The 20,637-nt window shown below is 40.8% G+C and overlaps 1 protein-coding gene across 1 annotated transcript in view; it reads left to right on the top strand.

The window, feature by feature from the left end:
- LOC126188093 (prefoldin subunit 6) overlaps window positions 1-20,637 on the top strand; it is a 44,665-nt gene that overhangs the window by 17,532 nt on the left and 6,496 nt on the right. Inside the window, exon 3 of the mRNA XM_049929555.1 lies at window positions 6,465-6,589. Coding sequence (XP_049785512.1) covers window positions 6,465-6,589 — 125 coding nt within the window. The remainder of the gene's footprint in view (window positions 1-6,464; window positions 6,590-20,637) is intronic.

The raw sequence follows: 20,637 nt of genomic DNA, 5'->3' as shown, positions 1-20,637 counted from the left end.
CCCGAAAAGATGGGCAACCACTCCTAGGATTGCACAAGGTGTTCACAGTGCAAGTACCAACAGTGTGGATCCTCTCTGGATGCAGTGGACAGGAATGAATATCACACTGTTGGTACTTGCGCTGTGAACACCTTGTGCAATCCTAGGAGTGGTTGCCCATCTTTTCGGGGGAATCAGAACTCCAGGCAACGACTGTCCTGCCAGAGTGCCATTGCTGTGGCTGGGTGGTGCTCACGAGGTGAGACCCTGTTCAGAGTGGATGGTACCGGGGTGGATATTTGGCACATGAAATGTGTTAAACTCTCTGGCTGCTCTTCAGTGGCTGCATCTCTTCCTAGAAATAGTTCTGTCTCAGTTCCTGTTTCTGCCTTCCTTCCTTACCCTCCTTGGCCATGCCGTGGGAGAAGGGCCAGACCCGCCAGCTTGAGGTGAAACCCTTTCCATGGTTTCTGGTCCATACCAGGACTGACAGGGAGACTTTTGCCATCTCCAAAGCCCTTTCCTTTGTGGAATATATGGAGGATAAGTTTGGTGAAGTTGAGCCATTAAGCAAGATGAGATCTGGCTCCCTCCTTATGAAGACAATGTCTGCCTGCCTGCCAGCCAGCCAGCTTCCCTCTGTGCCTGCAACCATTTAGTAGATATCCCCATGACCATCGCTCCTCACAAGTCACTAAATATGATACAGGGTGTAATTTTCCATAGGGACCTTCTCCTCCAGTCCGATGATGAACTTAGGGCTAACCTGGAACAGTGTGGTATTCATTCCTGTCCACTGCATCCAGAGAGGCCCTAAGGACCATCGTGTAGATACTGATGCTTTCATCCTGGCATTTGAAGGGGGGGGGGGGGGAGATGTACCCTGCCTAAGAAGGTCAAGGTAATAGTCTACAGATGTGAGGTGAAACCATACATTCCAGCTCCCATGCTTTTGTTGCCTCAAGTTCATCCACATGTCCTCGAGATGCAGTGCCACTCCCATCTGTGGTGACTGTGGCTGCTCTCTCCCTCCCTGCTCCTCTGTGAGCAACAGCTTTTCTGCTATTGATGTCATGATTTCCTCACCTGCCCTTGCGGCTTCCCTACATTGGTCACCCCATGATGATCTTTGTGATAGTGACCTATTCCTGGTGATTGTGTTGGTCCCCTGCCACCGACAGGCCTATGCATTGGGCATTTCATATAGCCACCTCGCCCTTTATATACATCTGTTGTGCACTTTGACATCTCTTTCTCGGATTGCATTGATGCAGTCATGCAAGGTGTCTCTGTCGCTCTTCTTCATGCTCTGCACAGCTATCCCCCTATCCACATGTCCCCATTATCATTGACTGGTACTGTGGTGGACCAACGACTTAGCAATAGCTATCCAGGAACACCAACAGGAATTGCAAAAATTTAAACAACACCCTTCAGAGATCAAACTTTTCACTTTTAAGCGTCTCTGTGCTAAGGCTCGCTACCTTATTAAGCAGAGTAAAAAGGAATCCTGGGAGTGCTGTGTTTCCTCCCAGGGGACGTATGCCTCTTCACCTCAGATTTGGTCTTATCTCCATAGCCTTCTGGGCCACCAGTGACAGAGTTGTATCCACCAAGGTGCTCTGTGTACTTATCCATTGGTCCTTGCAGAACACCTTGCAACACATTTTGTGACAGCATTGGCTTCCTCTTCCTATCCTGCTACGTTTCTCTGGCAGAAATGCCAAGTTGTACAGACTTCTCTCCGTTTCGACCCTCTCCAAGCTGAACCCTATAATGAAACCTTCACTGAATGGGAATTATTGCAAGCTCTTACCTCTTCACATGACATGGGCCCAGGCCTTGATTCTGTCCACAACCAGATGATCCAACATTTGGTCGTTACCTAGAGGCAACATCTACTCGGATTTGGCTCACAAGTGCCTTTCCCTCACAATAGTGAGACAGCATAGTTATACCTGTCCTTAAGCCTGGGAAGAACCCATTGTCTCTTGACAGCTACAGCTAGCCTGATGAACTTACTGTTTAAACTGCTTGAGAGTACTGTTGGCTGCTGATTATGTTGGGTACTCGAATTTCAGGGCCTTTTCTCGCTGTATCAGTGTGGCTTCTGGGAAGGACGATCTCCAACAGACAATTTACTCAGATTGTAAACAGCAATCCAACTGACATTTACTAACCGCTAGCACCTTTCGTGGTCTTCTTTGACCTACTTAAGGCATACGACATGGCTTGGTGTCATCATATTTTAGTTAACCTTCCCTGACCTGGGCTTTCGTGGCCCCCTTCTGATTTTTATCTGAGAGTTTTTATCGCACTGGCTCTTCTGGGTTCGACCTGGCTCTTCACTCAGCACCTCTCACATTCAGGAGAACAGTGTCCACCGGGTTCTGTGTTAAGTGTCACACTCTTCCTCATAACCATGATTGGATTTGTAGCCTCTGTTGGGTCTCTGGTTACGCTGGTGTTGTATGTCAACCATTTTTGCACCTGATGCAGCTCCCAGTTGGTAATATCTGCTGAGTGCCAGCTCCAAGGTGCCATCCAATGGGTCTCTGCATGGGCCTTCTTCCGTAGCTTCCAGTTTAAGCCACTGTATTTGTTGAGGTGAAAACCCCGCTTCTGCGAGGAGACTGTCAACGGGACTGGCGCGGAAGGCACCAATAGCCATACACACCCCACAGTGGTGAACAGGGTCAAGTATTTTCAGAGTGGAAGGATCCAGTTGGATCAGGTTTGGGGACCTGTGGTGAAGAAACTCACCGGTAGCTGCTGTTGCACAAATAGAGATACTGGTGTGTCCACTTTAAAATGAATCAGCAATGGTTAAGCCACCACAGACACCATACTAACACATTTACACAGTTTTTCATGTGTACACTAATGTTCCACATAAGAGCAAACTATGCTAGCACTCCCTATGGTATACCTTAAACCAGAATTAAACTAGGATACCAATAGCTTTACACAATAAAAAGACGAGATACTAATCATTTTTTATAACATGAATCCATTCCAAAGGAAAGTCAGGAAGACTGCTGTGAACTTCACCAAAATTTACACAGTGTGATAGTGGTGTAAAACCTACAGGTCGTTGTGCGGTACTTTTACTACCCATAATCTTCATGGCTTTGGTAATGCATAGTTAGACTGTGAAGTTTATAACAAGCTGAATTCTGTAGTTATAACAGAAAAACAGACTGAAATATGTCACCATGAGCTGTAACAAAAGACACCCCCCCTCCCCCCCTTTTTTTTGAAGTTTTTCTAGTTATTCGCACTTTATATCACTTCCTAGTCAACAAGACTTTTGATATTGCCTTCCCAAGAGAGTATAAAATAATTGTAGAACATGATAAGACATCAGATTTAATTTGAGTAATTGTTGCCCATGTTACTTCAGTTGCTTTTTCCATCTCAATACCTGGATGGTAACCACAGCACACGCTTCGACAACACATGGTACGCTCGCTGTTGATGGCAGATACACATGAATGTGTCTGCCTTTTCGCTACAGGATCCAGCACTTCACGAAATAACACCTATGAGGGACATTTTGTTGCTTGACATAAGCCAACAAGAGCATATTTTAATCGAAAAGTGTACAGTTCGTGATTTAACAAAGACATGACATTCATCACTAATGGTGGTCCTGTTTTCAATTTCCCCCAGGGAGCTTGCCACTCTTTGGTGGGTTCGTGCTTGGCTACCACACGGCCCCAGCCTTTGCGGCATTTTTTCCCTTCCGTGCTGCATGTCTATCCTCTTGCTGTTCTTTTTCCCCTCTCTTGGGAAACATGTCTGGTATGTTATTGGGAATGTTCTGCATTGTCTGTCGCTTACATAAGAATAGTCTCACCTTTGTTTTTTGCTCTCTTTTTCTTTCTTTGTTTCCCTTCTCCTCTCGTTCCTCTGCTTCGGTGTTTGAGGTTCATCTTTTTCTTCCTCCCTGTGCGCTCCTGAAGGCCAGCTCACACGTCTGACGCATAATTCCCAGCCCCGGGTCAACCAGTAGGGTTCACATGTACCCATGGTACAGGCCAGTCCCAGAGAAGGCTGACTGCCTGTGTTGCAACCTTCCTAAAATGCTGATTGGTTCCTCTGTCAGGTGTTTGGAAGGTGTGACCTAAGATGTGAACAAACATAATAAGGCTAATGATTCAAAGACCCTTCCTGCTGCACCACGGTTCCTCCTGGTCTCGCTTACTGAAGACGGCCAGTCCTTCACCGTGGTCAATTCAGTTATTTTTCAGATAGGTGTTGATGCAGTTGCTGGCCCTGTGAATCCTGCTCTCATTTACGGAATGGCACTTTGCTTTTGGATACTACTTCTGATTCTCAAGAACAACTGCTTGCTGCCTTGCTTCTCCACGGCTACCCTGTTCATGTCGAGGCCCGTAGAACTTTGAATTCTTCCTGTGTGATTTACACCAGGCTGCTCGGCGGTCTAACCGAGGCCGAAATCCAATCTTACCTCTTCGATCAGGGTGTCATTGCCGTCCATTGTGTAATGAAAAAGGTAGATAGTACCCATCTGCACACTTTTCCTCACCTTTGATAAGTGGTGTTGCCGTCAAAGATCAAAGCAGTATGGCCGTACATTCCGAACTCGATGTGCTGCTACCAGTGTCGTCGTTTCAACCGCACTAGAACGTCTTATCAACACCCAGCCAAATTTGTAACCTGTAAGCTGCGTTAGGGACGCACACAAGGGTGTGAACCCTTCACCAGCTTGGCTTCGTGAAGTGGTCCGTGTTAACCTTAGCCTTCAGTCACTTCCTAAGGACACTACTCCAGCCTTGCTCTATCACCTTCACATTCACAACCTTTGCTTGGAATTTCGCGATAGTTCCTTTGTGTACACTGATCGCTCTTGGACTGATGGCGGTGTTGGTTGTGCCTTCGTCGTTGGCACCCACGTCTTTAGATATCGGCTTCCAGTACACTGCTCAGTATTTACAGCCGAGCTCTTCGCCATATGTCAGGCCACGGAGTACATACGGCGACACTAACTTTTCAATTGTGTCCAATGCTCACTCTCTCTCGCCTCCCTTCACAATCTATGTGCGCTGTACACCGCCTATCCATTAATGCAGCAGGTCCAGGAAAACTGTCAGTTGCTCACTCTTGGTGGAGCCACTGTGCAGTTTATGTGGGTTCCTCGTCATGTCAGTCTGCCAGTAAATGAGGCCGCTGATGCTGCTATCGAGGCTGCAGTCCTTGTACCTCAGCCCACTAGTTCCTATATTCCCTCCAATTCTCTCTGTGTTGGCATCTATCAGGAGGTGGTGTCCCTTTGGCATTGCCATTGGTCCTCCCTTCATGGGAATAAGTTCAGGATTATTAAGCCTCTCTCACTGGCTTGGACGACCTCCTCTTGGCTCTCCTGCTGTGAGGAGGTAATTTTTAACTAGGCTGTGTATAGGACACTGCCTTTTAGCCGTCATCATTTGTTAAGTGGTGCTCCCCCACCACTTTCTCAACATTGCACCCAAGTTTTAACTGTTCACCACTTCCTGGCTGAATGTCCATTTTTTTTAACCATTTATGTTCCTGTTTGGGTTTGTTGTCTTGAGTTATCAGCCATTTTAGCAAATGACGCATGGGCTCTCAGCTCCATTTTACTTTTTATCTGTCAAAGCAATGTGGCGAAGGCCATTTAATTTTTTGTTTTTGGACCTCTGTTTCTTTATGGTGTATTTAGTAGTCCTTTCTCCATGTCCTGTTTTTAGCTATCTTCTCTTTTGTCAATTGGGATTGATGTTTAATCATTTTTTAACTCCTCTCTGTTTTTGTGTTCTAAAGTTTTGAGGTGTGCACATATGACTTCAGATGTTTTTTGCACCCTGAAACAAAATCAAACAGGTACCCCCGGGTCATGTATGCATCTTGACAAGACTCTACAATTTATTCTTGGGTCATCTATAAATCTGGACAAGACTGTACAATTTACTGCTCCATTTTGTCAACCGTGTGTACTGCTGTATACTTCACTTCTGAGATGACCCCAGACAGAAAAATAGAGATTTGTCAGGTGATGCTGGAGGGCAAGATACAGGCTGTGCTTGACCTATCTATCTTGGACCATACTGACATGTTAGATTTAATTTTACATCAGCACCAAAATATGCCAGTGCCCCACCATGCTTCATCCCATCATGCATTCTTCAACTGTGGAGCATGGGTGAATGGAGACCTGTTGGATGGAGACTTAAACCCATAATATTTCATACTGAAGTCAGTGACAGTTAGCAACCACTCATTCTCATTCATTTCACAAACAGCTCATTGGTGGACCCATGTTTACTGGGACATTTTTTCTTATATTGTCGTGTACTTTCGTCATGTCAGCTTTCATTATTAGTTATGATGCACCATATGTATGTTAATAGGATGTAATAAATTTTCTGTTTATTTCGTTCTGGTTTATTAACATATTTTTGATTTAAGTATGCCTTTTTCTTTATGACTTACACTTTTTTCAGGAACTTGATCTGCTGAAAAAGGATGCCGAAGTGTATAAAATGATTGGTCCAGTGTTAGTGAAGCAAGATCTTGAAGAAGCTAAGCAAAATGTAGCAAAGCGAATGGACTACATTCGTGGTGAGCTGTAAGTAGACACCATGTACAGTTTCTTGTTATACATAATAACATTAGAGCCTGTGAGTTTCATGTAATTTTTTACCACTTGGCATAATAGGTGTAATCTCTCAGATTTTAATGGAGAAATATTTATGCAAATGCTGGTTTGAAAATCACCCTCACCCACTTCCCACAAAAAGGAAAAAATTACTCCCCCCCCCCCCCCTCTCTCTCTCTCTCTCTCTCTCTCTCTCTCTCTCTCTCTCTCTCTCTCTCTCTCTCCCCCCCCCCCCCTCCCCCCTCCCTCTCCCTCTCTCTACAACCCCCCCCCCCCTTGACACACACACACACACACACACACACACACACACACACACACAAGCAGTAGCAAGAAACGTGACTAGCACACTGACCTCCTGTGTGGGTGGTGGCTCTACCCAAATAACATAATTTTTATTTATTTATTTATTTTATTTTATTTTTTTGTAGCATCTCGGTTAGAAAAGTTAACAATAAAATCTGTCTTTTAAATTGTTTTAGATCATATACAAGTGTAAATCATACAGCACACTTCAGTAAAATGTCACATGCAAAAAAGCATCAAAATTCATAGATGAGTGTTTGTCACTTTGACTTCACGGTGGTCTTTCAGTATCTGGCTGAAACCCTCGAGACAGAACTGTGCTTCAAAATGTACATTGAGGGATGAAATACGTTTTTGAAAGGATGCAAGGGTCATTCCACGTCAAATAAACACAAAAAAAGACCATTTGCTAGCTCACCATCTTAGATTTTCTTGAAATTTGGCACAGGTGTACTTTTGGTATAGACTCACAAAAATATGAAATTTTACTGTGATGTGTCGATTTGTTTTTTAATTACAGAGCTGTAAAGTTATAATAAATGGCCCCAAAAACAGGGAACAGCAGTTTTTAGAATTAATGTAGAAGCTTTCGTAATTGAGTTAAAGACCTTGGATGAATACTATTTTACAGCATTTTTCACACCCTTCCTTGTGGTGTAGAATAATATATAGCTTATTACAAGAAAATTTTTCCAAGCAAAATTTTAAATTTTAATTTTTTTTCAAAAAGTACATATTTTAAAATTTAGAAATTTATTCCATGAGGCCAAAATATAAATTTGGGATGATAATTTCTTCCTTACAAGGGATCCTCCCCATCGCACCCCCCTCAGATTTAATTATAAGTTGGCACAGTGGATTGGCCTTGAAAAACCGAACACAGATCAATCGAGAAAACAGGAAGAGTTGTGTGGAACTATGAAAAAAATAAGCAAAATATACAAACATGAGTAGTCCATGCACAAGATAGGCAACATCAAGGACAATGTGAGCACAGGAGCGCCGTGGTTCCGTGGTTAGCGTGAGCAGCTGCGGAACGAGAGGTCCTTGATTAAAGTCTTCCCTTGAGTGAAAACTTTAATTTTTTATTTTCAGACAAATATTATCTGTCCGTCCGTCTGTCCGTCCGATGCGAGGTAACTGCGCCGTAGTATGGGGACGCTACACCTAAACAAACATTGAAACAAAACATTTGTTTTGACAGAGTACAGGGAAAACTGTGCGACTGTGAAACTGTTGCATTCATTTGTTGCAGTTTATGTGACAAATTCTTATGTATTCATCACTTTTTTGGGAGTGATTATCACATCCACAAGAAAACCTAAATCGGACAAGGTAGAAGAATCTCTTTATCCATTCGCCAAGTGTACAAGTTAGGTGGGTCGACAACATATTCCTGTCATGTGACGCACATGCCGTCACCAGTGTCGTATAGAATATATCAGACGTGTTTTCCTGTGGATGAATCGGTTGACCTATGACCTTGCGATTTTTCGGTTCCCATTGGAGAGGCACGTCCTTTCGTCTACTAATCGCACGGTTTTGCGGTGCGGTCGCAAAAAAAAGACACTAAACTTATTACAGTGAACAGAGACCCCAATGAACGAACGGACAGATCATAACTTTGCGAAAATAAATTTTTCATTCGAGGGAAGACTTGAATCAAGGACCTCTCGTTCCGCAGCTGCTCATGCTAACCACGGGACCACGGCACGCCTGTGCTCACAATGTCCTTGATGTTGCCTATCTTGTGCATGGACTACTCAGTTTGTATATTTTGCTTATTTTTTTCATAGTTCCACACAACTTCTTCCTGTTTTCTCAATTGATCTGTATTCAGTTTTTTAAGGCCTATCCACTGTGCCAACTTGTAACTAAATCTGAGGGGGGTGCGATGGGGAGGTTCCCTTGTTAGTAAAAAAGATGATGATGATGATGATGATGATGATGATGATGATGATGATGATGATGATGATGATGATGATGACCTGAAGCCCTATTGCCAATAATCTGAATATGTATTCGTGTTAATTTTACGTTTCTAAATTGACATTTTTCATGAAAATAAAAATGAACACTGTTATGATAAAGATTCAAGTAAATAGTCCACAATACAAATAACAATAAAGTAACAGGATCTGTGTATTATTTTATGTTTGAAAAGGGTTCATTCATTTGGTACTAGTCACTTTACTTGAAAATATAAGTTCTTCCAGCAGGAGTCACGGAATTTACTTTTACCAGAAAATCCATTACTGATACCCACAGAACGTCAGCATTTCTTGGATGTCAGAAGGAAGTACATGACCCAGCTGGATGAAGAAAAGTTCTTTTTTACTTCATCAGGTTCTTCATTTTTCCGTAACACATACCCAAGCCATCAGTTAAGTAGAAAGGCGAAATTAATGTAGCCTAATATGTGTGCTAATTTTAGTCTATCAGGAAATTCTGACGCTTCCTTTCCACAGATTTCTGAATCCAAAGAAAAGTTTTTCACAAATATTTTTGATTTAGTTTTCAAAATGAGTGCATGGTACCAATGCATTCTGTTAATAGTCAGTGGTTGTTGACAGCAATTTTTCAAGAAGCATTCTGATTCAACATAGTCTTATTGAGCTGAATATGCAAAGTCTATGTTGGCAATGTTCTCTACTGTCCATTCAAAAAGTTTCAGTAGGTTTTGTATTTGGTTTTCATAGGGTGTTTGCAAACTGGTGCAAATTGCCAGTCTCTTTCCAGGTCCTCCAAAACCATCACAAGCCCCTTTTGCCACATTCTGCGGCAAAAAAGTGCCATTCTGCTTCCGCTTTAAAATCGTCACCATGGAAGCAGAGGTTTAAGAAGTTATTTTGTTTTTGTATTGGGCAGCAGACCCATCTGAAAAACAGAATAACTTTCCATCTCTCTCACACTATGTTAATCTATAATTTCATGCCTGCCTCATCGATCCAACCCTTGTCATGTACATGAATAACACCTGGCGGTATTTCAGAAGCTTTTGGCTTTGGTTTTTGCTTGAAAATGATCATTGGATTAAGTTTAGTACTAACAGCACAATGTGAAAGGACAACAATGTAGTGGATTTTTTCATGTCCACTTACTTTTTAGTTACAGTTGTAGCATCATTCATGGCAACAATTCTGTTACTTGGCACATCAAATGTCAAGACGAGTTTCGTCCGTATTCGCTAATTTGCTCAGTTCCACACTGGTTTTCTTTTGATGTTGAATAAAAGTGATGAGATAATATTTTCTCTTCATACTCGTGTGGCATTTTCTGAGATGTTTTGGTTTTGGTTCACATTCTAAATGCATGATTCTTCATAAACCCGTAGTACCAACCAACTCCACTCTTAAAGTCTGTTAAATTCCGCTGTAATGCTAGCTTATGAGAGTGTATTTGAATAACTTTTGTACTAATTCCAGTGCATTTTGACAGTATCCTTGAATCCATTTCAATACATCATTGTTATTACTTTTAATTTATAGTCTGCATCATATAAATAGCTTTTATTTTCCCATAATAAAACTATCTACTAACAAAAATATTGTACTGGTACTAATAACACAAATCACTTTCAGTTCAAATCCACTGGTATCATAAACTGCAATGACACATCATAGGCTAGACAGTGTTCCGGGTTTGTAATGGCGGGGTGGGAAAGAGAGTGTGTTAGCAGCCTTGTGAATCCTTGCGACTCATGTTCATTGCATTGGTGCACTGCTGCTGCCAGTTGAATCCATTATTGCCAGATAGAGATAGGTTTCCCCTGGCATCGAATGTATGGCCACTTTTAAGACAGGCAGAAATTTTAAATCAAACACTGGACATTTTTATATTAATTCCGAGTATAAGATTAATCTGAATTTTGGAGGTAATTTTTCGAAGAAAAAAGTTTGTCTTATAGAGTATGCTGTAATTTTTAGAAAAATCACACTTGATAACGAATTGTGAGTCTTTGATTTTCTTTTGTGCAATTAAGCAAATATCCCTGCTGCTTGGCTGTGAAGTTGTGCTGAACCAAATAGGACAACTTTCAGCAGAATAAATCAGTAAACTCTTCTGACTCTTTCTCCAAAGTGTCTAGATTACAACAGTCAACTGAAACCCACCTGTCAAATTGTACTTTTCAGTTGAATTTTCAGCAAAGGATTCTTCCAAAATTTTATGCATCTGAGATCCACCTGCACAGTAAGCACATTTCCCCCTGTTGGAATCAATAGATGATGGGTTACTAAACACTTTTGCAAGGCATTGCTTGTAACTTCGAATTGTGCCTTTTGTTTTACAGTTTTCTGTTTACTATTTTCTGTTATTAGTTTCATATTTTGGTCATTTATGCACACACAACCAGTGTGTGTGTGTGTGTGTGTGTGTGTGTGTGTGTGTGTGTGTGTGTGTGTGTGTGTGTGTGCGCGCGCGCGCGCGCGCCATTTTGACCAGCTAACATAAATGTTTACATCTCAGTTCAGCAGATTTAGAGGAACTTATTTTTGTGCTGGAAAACTTGCCTCAAAAATTTTTGTATGCTTGTTTAAGGTTACACAATACGGGTCTTTTTGAAATATTTGATTACTTCAGTCTGATTCAGTAACTGTTGCACAGTCTTCAATACCTGGCATTTCCCTACTAACTACATCATCTTGATAAAATGAACATACAGTTCCCTTTGTCTCTGTTGGCTAGCTTTTCCCTTGTTTAAAGTGAATACTTGAACACACATCAGGTAGAAAAACAGGAAGGTGTAGTGAACTGTGGAGGAGGAAAAAAAAAGCAAAAGAGAAACAATATATGGTCCAAATTCAGGAAGCGCAACATCGAGCAACGTTAGTTGAATGTGCGCAGAAGGTAAGTGGCTATGATGTTGGACTGCCATGCAGCTGGGCTGGGTTCAAAGCCCACTTGGTGCTATTATTATTATTATTATTATTATTATTATTATTACCATTATCATCATAATTTCACGAAATGATGATTCGTTCATCAGGTCATTGCGATATCTGTTCTCTGTATTCAAATTTGTGTCCTGTGTCATGGTGTAATGACCATTTGCAACAGTGACCTATAATGGAAGTTGATTCTGCACAACTACTCCATCAGCAGTCAAAAGGAAGCAGCTTTTGAATGAAAACTGCAAATGTTTGATGACAAGGTGACAGTCAACCAAATTCCCCACTGGTAAACGTGTCTGGTGTGTCATACACGGTTACTAACAGTATGTGTGTCATATGACAGGAACCTGTTATCAACACACCTAACTTGTACCTGGTGGGTGGGTGAGTGAGTGAGTGAGTGAATGAGTGAGTGAGATATGAGATATGCCTCCTTACCCAGTTTAGGTGATTGTATGAATGTGAATGTGACCAGTCTCGAAGAAATGATGGAAACATAATACTTGGTCACATAAGCTGCAACAAATGAATGCCACAGTTTGTCACACAGTTTTTGTTGTACTTTGTCAAAACATATGTTTGTAATGTGTTGAAAGTTTTCCACTCATACACCATCAACGCCTGCATATGTTCAAGCAAGTGTGAACATGTCCTGGAATTTCAGAGAATGAAGCTGAGTATGTGTGAGAGCTTGGACTTTAATAACAGACATATGATTACATAAACAATACTACTATGTTTACCTGTGCAGCTTTGCAAAATTGTAACATGTTCTCACAAAGTATTTCACTTCTCTAAAGTGAAATAAATCTAATTGTTGCACAAGAGATGTACAACCTGTAGGAATGGTAATTACGTCTACTCCCATGCCACAATTGTACAATGCCTGATCCTTCTGTCCTGTACAGCTGTCAAGGAGCAAAGCAAAATCTTTGTTCACATAAGGAACCATCACATGTTCATTAAAATCTTTCACTAATCTTTTCTCCATTTTGCCTGATGCAGTACAATTCACAATGACATTGGGGGTTTGCGCAAGTACACTGTTAACCTGTTGCTGAACTTGTGTGGTCCAAATACACCTTTTTTTCTTGCAAAAATAAATAAAATGTAGGTAAAAGAAATCCTGCTTTGTTCAGGACATGTTGTGGAGTGTAACTATGAGAAGTGGCATGCAGCTGGTCTACACCACCTTTAGTGTCATCTTCTCCAACTTTCCTTCATATAACCTAATGAAATGCAGTCAGATCGACATTGTGACATCTCTTCGTTGTGTTCCTCATATGGATCATCATCATCATCTGGTACATAGTCATGCAGCAATCAGCAACGTATCTTCATCATCACATATATTATTTATCAATAAATGCGGGAAATAATCGTATGAATGTTGCACAATCATCTGATCTGTTAAGGAACTTGTTGATTCCTTAAAGTTTGGAAAATGTTTAAGGGTCTTGTTATGCAGATCGCAAGCTATAATTGCAAGATTCGTACTGCCCACAGAATATCACTCGCGTATTTAACATGCGCACGTCCAAAGGCACAATCAATCTACTGCTAGCCAAATAGCTTCATCAAAAGGAGTCCTCCCTCCACAGTGCACTGTAGTCAGTTGAAGTCCGTGATGTATTTGTTCCAATGTTTGTTTGTTTAGATGTAGTGTTCTCATACCACAGTGCATTGATCTTGCATCGCACCTACACAGTGGGGTCCGATCTACTAAGAGGTTTGTAATTTAATTTGTATAGGAAATCTTGTATTTTTTCAACAGGACTTGACACTGGAATCCCATGATTACAAGGCAGTGAGCCTCCGGACATATGTACTTCCTATTTGTTCTATATGTGTACTACGTGTTATGACTCTTGCATTCCGTTTTGGAAGTTTTGACTCTTGAATTCCTTTGTTGTAACGTAGCTCATACTTGTTTATTTGTTGTTTTTCATTTCTGTGGGCTATCTATGTGGTATCTCGCCTGCTCTCGCTATTCATCACATTTACTTGTGATGGTAATTTAAAAAAATAAAAAAAATTTGTTTGTGAAACCGAGTTTTGCACTTAGCTCGCCCACCTGTCAGTCAAATACCGTGACCTCTTGGCCCCGTCACCATGGCTCTTGTCCTACCCTCAGTGTTGTACTTGTTAGGGTTGGACCTTCTTCACAGTTCAGTACATCTTCTGCCTGTTTTCATGCTTGATCTATGTTCAGTTTCTGAAGGGCTATCCACTGGGCCATCTTACCACTAAACCTGAGGGTGGTGCAATGCGGAGATTCCCTTGTCAGTAAAATTTCATATTTTTTAAGTCCATATCATCACTACATCTGTGCCAAACTTCAAGAAAATGTGAGATTGTGAGATTTAGACTGTGTGTTGATTTTACATGGAATAACCCACAAGATGAATTTTTTCATTCACTTCACTGTGTGTATTTTACTGAGACTCGCCAGTTCGAAAAAAGCTGCTTGATTGACCTTGTGAATCTCTTTGCATCCTTCTCAGTCATCTTCCTAAGAAAATATCGTTGACAGTACATGTAATTGAGCCCAGATCATCCTTGAAGCTGTTAAGTACATTGACTATGGAACACCAGGCTTAGACCAAATACCCAAGTCACACAGATTTCTCACTGACAACAGTTTTGTCAGAGTTGTTAATAAACTTATGGAAACTAATTATTTTTTACTTAATTTTTTATTAATGATCTTTTGGACCTCTTAGGTATCATAAACTGTTTCAGTACTTTAGCTTTTGTTGTTCTCTTCTTCTCCTCTGGGACTCATTCACTCTCTCACTGTGTCCTCTTCCTCTATCAGCACCTCTTTGTGTTATTATTTTGCTGGTTATCTTTTGATGTCTTCATGTTAAACAGCTACAGTACTGGACCTATTTTCTTCACTGAGCTGCAGTAATCATACAAATTTAACAATATTAAGAGGAATTCTAGTCTCTCATTTGTTGACATATTTTGCTGAATGCAGCACAATTTTAGTATCACTTTTGTGTGTCTTATATTCTGCAACATAATTGTTTTTCAGTGAATAGTTTGTGAGTATAAGCATATCATCCTTGGCACAGATTTAGGAAATTTGAAAGAGTTTTATAGTTGAAAAAATTCATGAGGTATATTTTTAAACACACGTGTCTTCTACACACTCCTGTTTGATTCTGTATGAAATTTGTAATGTATCGCATACTGTTCCTTTCTAGATCATGATAAAAGGTTGGTTCCATAAATTCACAGTTAATGTAAGTATAATATGAAAACAGGAGCTTTTTGAATTTGAAATGTTTTATTGTCCCATGAACTAATAATCAGGTGGAGATGTACAGAAACATAATCTTGTGAACCATGTACAGTTAGATGCAAGTGTCATGATGATTGCACTGCCTCATGGTATCTATGACAAATCTACTTAATGTTACAATAAATCGTATGAAATTAAAAAAGCTACTGGTTGCATATTGTACATACATAAACAATCAATTTAAAACTCAGTTGCAATTTGTTGCCCACAATGGATATAATGAAAGGTTTCACAGACAAAGCTGCACCACATCACTCATGCTGGTAACATGTCTCTTTGTGGGAGAAGTTTTTCCATTTGCTTTCTTGCACCTGGAGGTTCACCATGCTATGCATTAGCAGCATGTTTCCTACTTCCAGTTGGCATATATTCCAGAAAATGTGTCTGTGTCAAGCTACCTACAGTTCTGTATTTTACAGTGGTGCCAGTAACTTGTTGCACACCCCCATCAGTGAGCGCAGCTGCAAGTATGGTGATAGACATAGTTACTGTCTTCTGGTGCACTGAATTGTAAGACTAAGATGCACTTGATAGTGCCATTAGCAAAAGATTTATGTACAATTTCCTCCAGCATTTGACCATTCTCTGCAGAAATACATTGTACTGCAAATGTTGGTCTGCAAGGTTGACACCAGCATTGTTCACATTGTATTCTAATGGCTGGATGATCCAAATGATGATATGTTCCTCATAGACAATGAATATACAGCACAGCTGTCTTTTCATTTAATTGCTAACACGTTTTCTTCACATACTATGTCATTTCATCCTCTTTCAATTTAGTTGCAACTAAATCTTTTTACATTGTTTGCCTGGATTTGCTTACAGTACCCACAGCACCAGTTCATTCCTGATCCAACTGCTTGAAGACACCTAGGCTAGAGCAAAATGCGTCTAGGTGAACAGTGTGGCCATTGTTCAGCAGATCACTGTCAGAGAGCAGCCACATGACAGCTGCAAATTATGCATTGTTGACGGTCTATTTTCCAGTGTAAACCTCAAAATTAGTTATGGGACTATTGTTTGCTGCTGCAGCAGCATATATCATCAAACTGTATTTTTGTAGTTTACTCTGAATATAGACACAAAAACTCACATGAACATGAAATGGACAGATGCCTCCATCTATGAGAAGTCCCTTGGATGGGAGACATGCCCAGGTATACTGCTCTTTGATATTACTGTCATAAGGAAACACTTTGAGGAGTGAATGAAATCATTCTTTCCTAATCTCTTTTGCTTGTCAAGTTCCTGTGTAAACTGCAAATGCCCAGTCAGCTGTGGACAAAACTTGTAAATCGTCACTGGATTAGTGTTCCAGTGACAGACTATTCTTGGCCTTCTTGCAACACAAGCATGAAAAACAGGGCCCAGGAAATGTCTAATTTCACCAAATGTCACTAGCTTCGATAAAATCAGTATTGAATGAGGTTTCAGTTCATTGTTACTACAACTCTTTGCTAGAACTTGCAATGCATATAGATTTATTAGAGCATTCAGTTCTCTATGGCTTCATTGGTTAGAAAAACCTTTGAACAAAAACACCGACCTTTAGCAAAGAAAGTCACTAAACAGCCATATGTCATAAGACGCTATTTTATTTTGGCAACCAGTTTCAGCATTTCAGTATGCCATCTTCAGGCCCCAAATGCAGTCCATGTGTAGACAATCAGATGTGTTGACATTAGCATACTAAAGCCACCAGTGTCTGGATACTGTGAGTCTGTTATTAGAGTGCTCCTCAAAGACTTGACAACACCTCAAGACATATGGTAGTTTTGCGAGGTTCTTCGGTAAATATTTGGCAAGCCACTGTCCTGTGTCCACAATGGATCAATAGAGAAACACCAACCCCATGGAATGTACCTTCGCAAGAATTTTTCATGATATTGTGTAAGTGGTAAAGACAGTGTGTAAGCTAGTGGCATTCTCTTCTGATAAACTGATTCCATTCAGTTTATTGTCTGAAAAGAATAATGCTGTCAACAACACTGCAGCACTAATGAAGTCGTAACAGAAATGAGCAGTTGAAACAGACTTTTGTGTAAATGGTTACAGTGATCTATTATTAATAGACGATCGGCCACATACCTTCAATTGCACAATTTTGCCCAGAATAGTCTCTTTCAGTGTCAAAATCCTCTAAAAGCTCTTTGGCAGCAAGTAAATCGGTGATTTCTTTATGAGATTAACCTCGACACACCATACTGAACAAGAATTGCAGCTCAGAATGAATAGAGCACCAACATAAGGTGCATACATATCTTACTTCCCACAATATCTACAGCATGAAGTGTCCTATCATGTTATGTGTCGGCGCAAACTACTGCCCAAACGTGGAAAAATGCAGGTAGCTTAAAATACATGAAACCAACACTGCAGTAATGAAAACTGAGAGCACAATGGTATCTCATTTTGTTCTCAAGTCATAGATTTTTATATCCTACAGACGGTTGTGTGCAATTTGCCCATTTTCATCCCTGCGAATTGGGAATTATGTGACCATAACAATTGTAATATTTCGTAAACAGTTAAAGATATTGGAATGAGGTTTTTTTGCAAATGGAAAAAATATCCAAAATAAATATTCAAAACATCCACTGAGATTCTTAAGTAATTAGGCTGCAGCAGTGAGAGTTTGGCGGTTCAGGACTTGCACAGACATCAGTAGCACTGTAGGAAAACCCAGGCAGCACACATACACACTTCCACAGCAGTGAAAGGGTTAACCATCCTCTTGAATTCTCTTTCCTTACTATTTAAATTTCTTTACTTTCTGAGACTTAAGTCTATAATTTAAGAAATGTGAAATAGAAATTTTCTTGAAATGTCCTTAGATCATCTCTGTTGCGTGTCTGATGCATGCCACGGCATGTTTTGTTTTTCAAAAGTAGGATAAAATGGTTTGTTTTTGGTTCTGGATCATTACTATTTTCTCAAAGACACACTCGAAAAGAGGTAATGGTCGACAGAATTTTATCTTATAGATATATTAATTTTGATTACTTTAAATGTTTAACCCATAAATTTTAGTTCTGAAATTGTCTTGTTTTATGGACAATCTGTGCTAATGTAACTGAATTCTCATAATACTGTAGGGACAAATGGCACACAGTAGGTTGAATGGCGGAGTGTTGGTTGGCGGACCCTTAATGCACTACTGGTCAAGAGAAATGTTTTATTCAGCTTCAGCTCATGGCTTGCAGGGGTTTGGCTTCTGCCTTGTGAAAGAGATGCATGTGTAGGCACACTGTGTTGTCAACAGCCTGATAGCAGGCGATGGCATTGACATCAGCGGCACTCTTCTGCTACTGCTGTGATGGCATTCTGCTGTGGAATGGCCACACTGGCGACTGAGGACCAGCTCGTGTCCACTGCGGAGGCAGATTATCCTGGCAAGAGTCTGGTGACAACAGATCAGCAAAACTGTAGTACCAAATCCCACAAGCAGACTAGTGCAGGAGGTGCCTGACCCAACCTGGTCTCAAACCCATAAATGCAGCTGGCTGGGTCTAGTTGTCTAGTTTAGCGTGCACCTGGCGTCATGGTGGTTCTGCTAGACACCAAATGAATCTACTTCCAAATTCCCATCTATTCATCTGGCTCTTACGCATATTACCCTGCCCCTGGTCACATAGCTTACAATACAGCTCTTGTCCTGAGGTGGTGACATTATCCTGCTTGCTATGACTCTTAACCACTGTGCACTTCAGGTTCCACCAAGCATGTCTGGCACATCTTGCAATCATTTTGCATGTGTGTTATACTGACCTACATGTCAGCATATGGTCTTACTGGCCCACAGTTGCTACTGCAATACTTCATGACTGCTTCCTTACAAATTCCTACAAGTTCCACTATAAGCAAGCTAGCAACATTATACTGCACCCCTCCAAAGGTAAGATCGGCCCCTCAGGGTCTTGCTCCGGACTAGGTCTACACCATGACTACTTCCACCTTTGATCTGTAAAATAAGTCCACACTCTCAAGATTATACCAGGGTGGCAATTTTAAACACTCTGCATTTACTACATCAAATCTTATGGCTGCTTCCCATCTTCCATAAGCTCTAACAAATTTATTTTCCTTTGATATTAATAGTATGATATATTTCATACACTTACTATGGGTATCGTCACCTAGAAATATCTCCTTAGATTGCGTAAGCTCACATCATCTCTCAAGGGTCCGTTGCCTTGCTCATTAACTCAAATACTAAGTGACACAGTAGACCTCTTGCATTGTCATGCAAACATGACTTTTAGCTCTACATTCCAGTCTTACAAAATGACTTTCTTAAAAGTAAATTACCCTTAACATATAAATAAAATATTGCCTGCCTACATTAAAGTTTTATCCTTTGCATCCCATCTGCTTGTTTAGTGGTTTTTTAACCCCTTGTTTCGGAACAATGTATGGAACGTTGCCCTTGCAGCAACAGTTTTGCATATGCTTCCCACGAAAACATACTCCCAGAATGTTAATTTGCCTCTGACAATAATGCATTGAAGGCTTTAGTGGTGGTTTCGAAGTGATTATCAAGAAATGGATTAGAGGACATCTTCCAAAAGTGGATAAGATGGGACAAGTGCATCACTCTGAAGGATGACTATATTTAAAGGGGGAAATATTGATTTCGATAGATTATTTTGTAATAAACATTTTTTAATATCACTCTGTCTTTATTGAATGATCCTTGTAAATGGTAGTATACGTGAAAAGTTATAATTGACAAAAGACTTCATTCTTTAATCGGCTCATAAAATGCAAATGGAATAAATTTCAGTTTGCACAAAAAAGGAACTTTTGGCAACACAGGAGATGACATGCTGAGAAAAGAAACAATGGCGATGACTGGCCAGTATCCTGTGAGAACACTTACTGGGTAGTTAAAGAAAGAACTTGTGCTGATTGCCTTTTCCTGCATTGGACTGTCGATGATTGGAAACGTGTTGCCTGGTCAGATGAGTCTTGTTTCAAATTATATCGAGCGGATGGATGTGTATGGGACTGGAGACAACCTCATGAATCATGGATCCTGCATGTCAGCGGGGGACTGTTCGAGCTGGTGGAGGATCATAATGGCGTGGGGTGTGTGCAGTTGAAGTGATATGGGACACCCTAGATGTTTAGATATGACTCTGATCACCTACATCCATTCATGTCCATTTTGCATTCCGACAATTCCAACAGGACAATGCAACACCCCACAGGTCCAGAATTGCTAAAGAGTGGTTCCAGGAACACTCTTCTGAGTTTAAACATTTCTATTGGCCACCAAACTCCCCAGAAATGAACATTATTGAGCATATCTGGGTTGTCTTGTAACGTGCTGTTCAGAACAGACCTCCACCTTCTTGTACTTTTATGGACAGCCCTGCAAGATTCCTGGTGTCAGTTCCCTCCACCACTACTTCGGACATTAGTAGAGTCCATGCCATGTTGTCTTGCAGCACTTCGTGTGCTAGAGGGGGGGCCCCTGCATGATATTAGGCAGGTGTAACAGTTTC

Source organism: Schistocerca cancellata, chromosome 1, assembly GCF_023864275.1.
Source record: "Schistocerca cancellata isolate TAMUIC-IGC-003103 chromosome 1, iqSchCanc2.1, whole genome shotgun sequence".
NCBI classification, from domain to species: Eukaryota; Metazoa; Arthropoda; class Insecta; order Orthoptera; family Acrididae; genus Schistocerca; species Schistocerca cancellata.
Note: the sequence above shows the minus strand (reverse complement) of the source record. Positions and strands in the feature narration are given on the sequence as shown.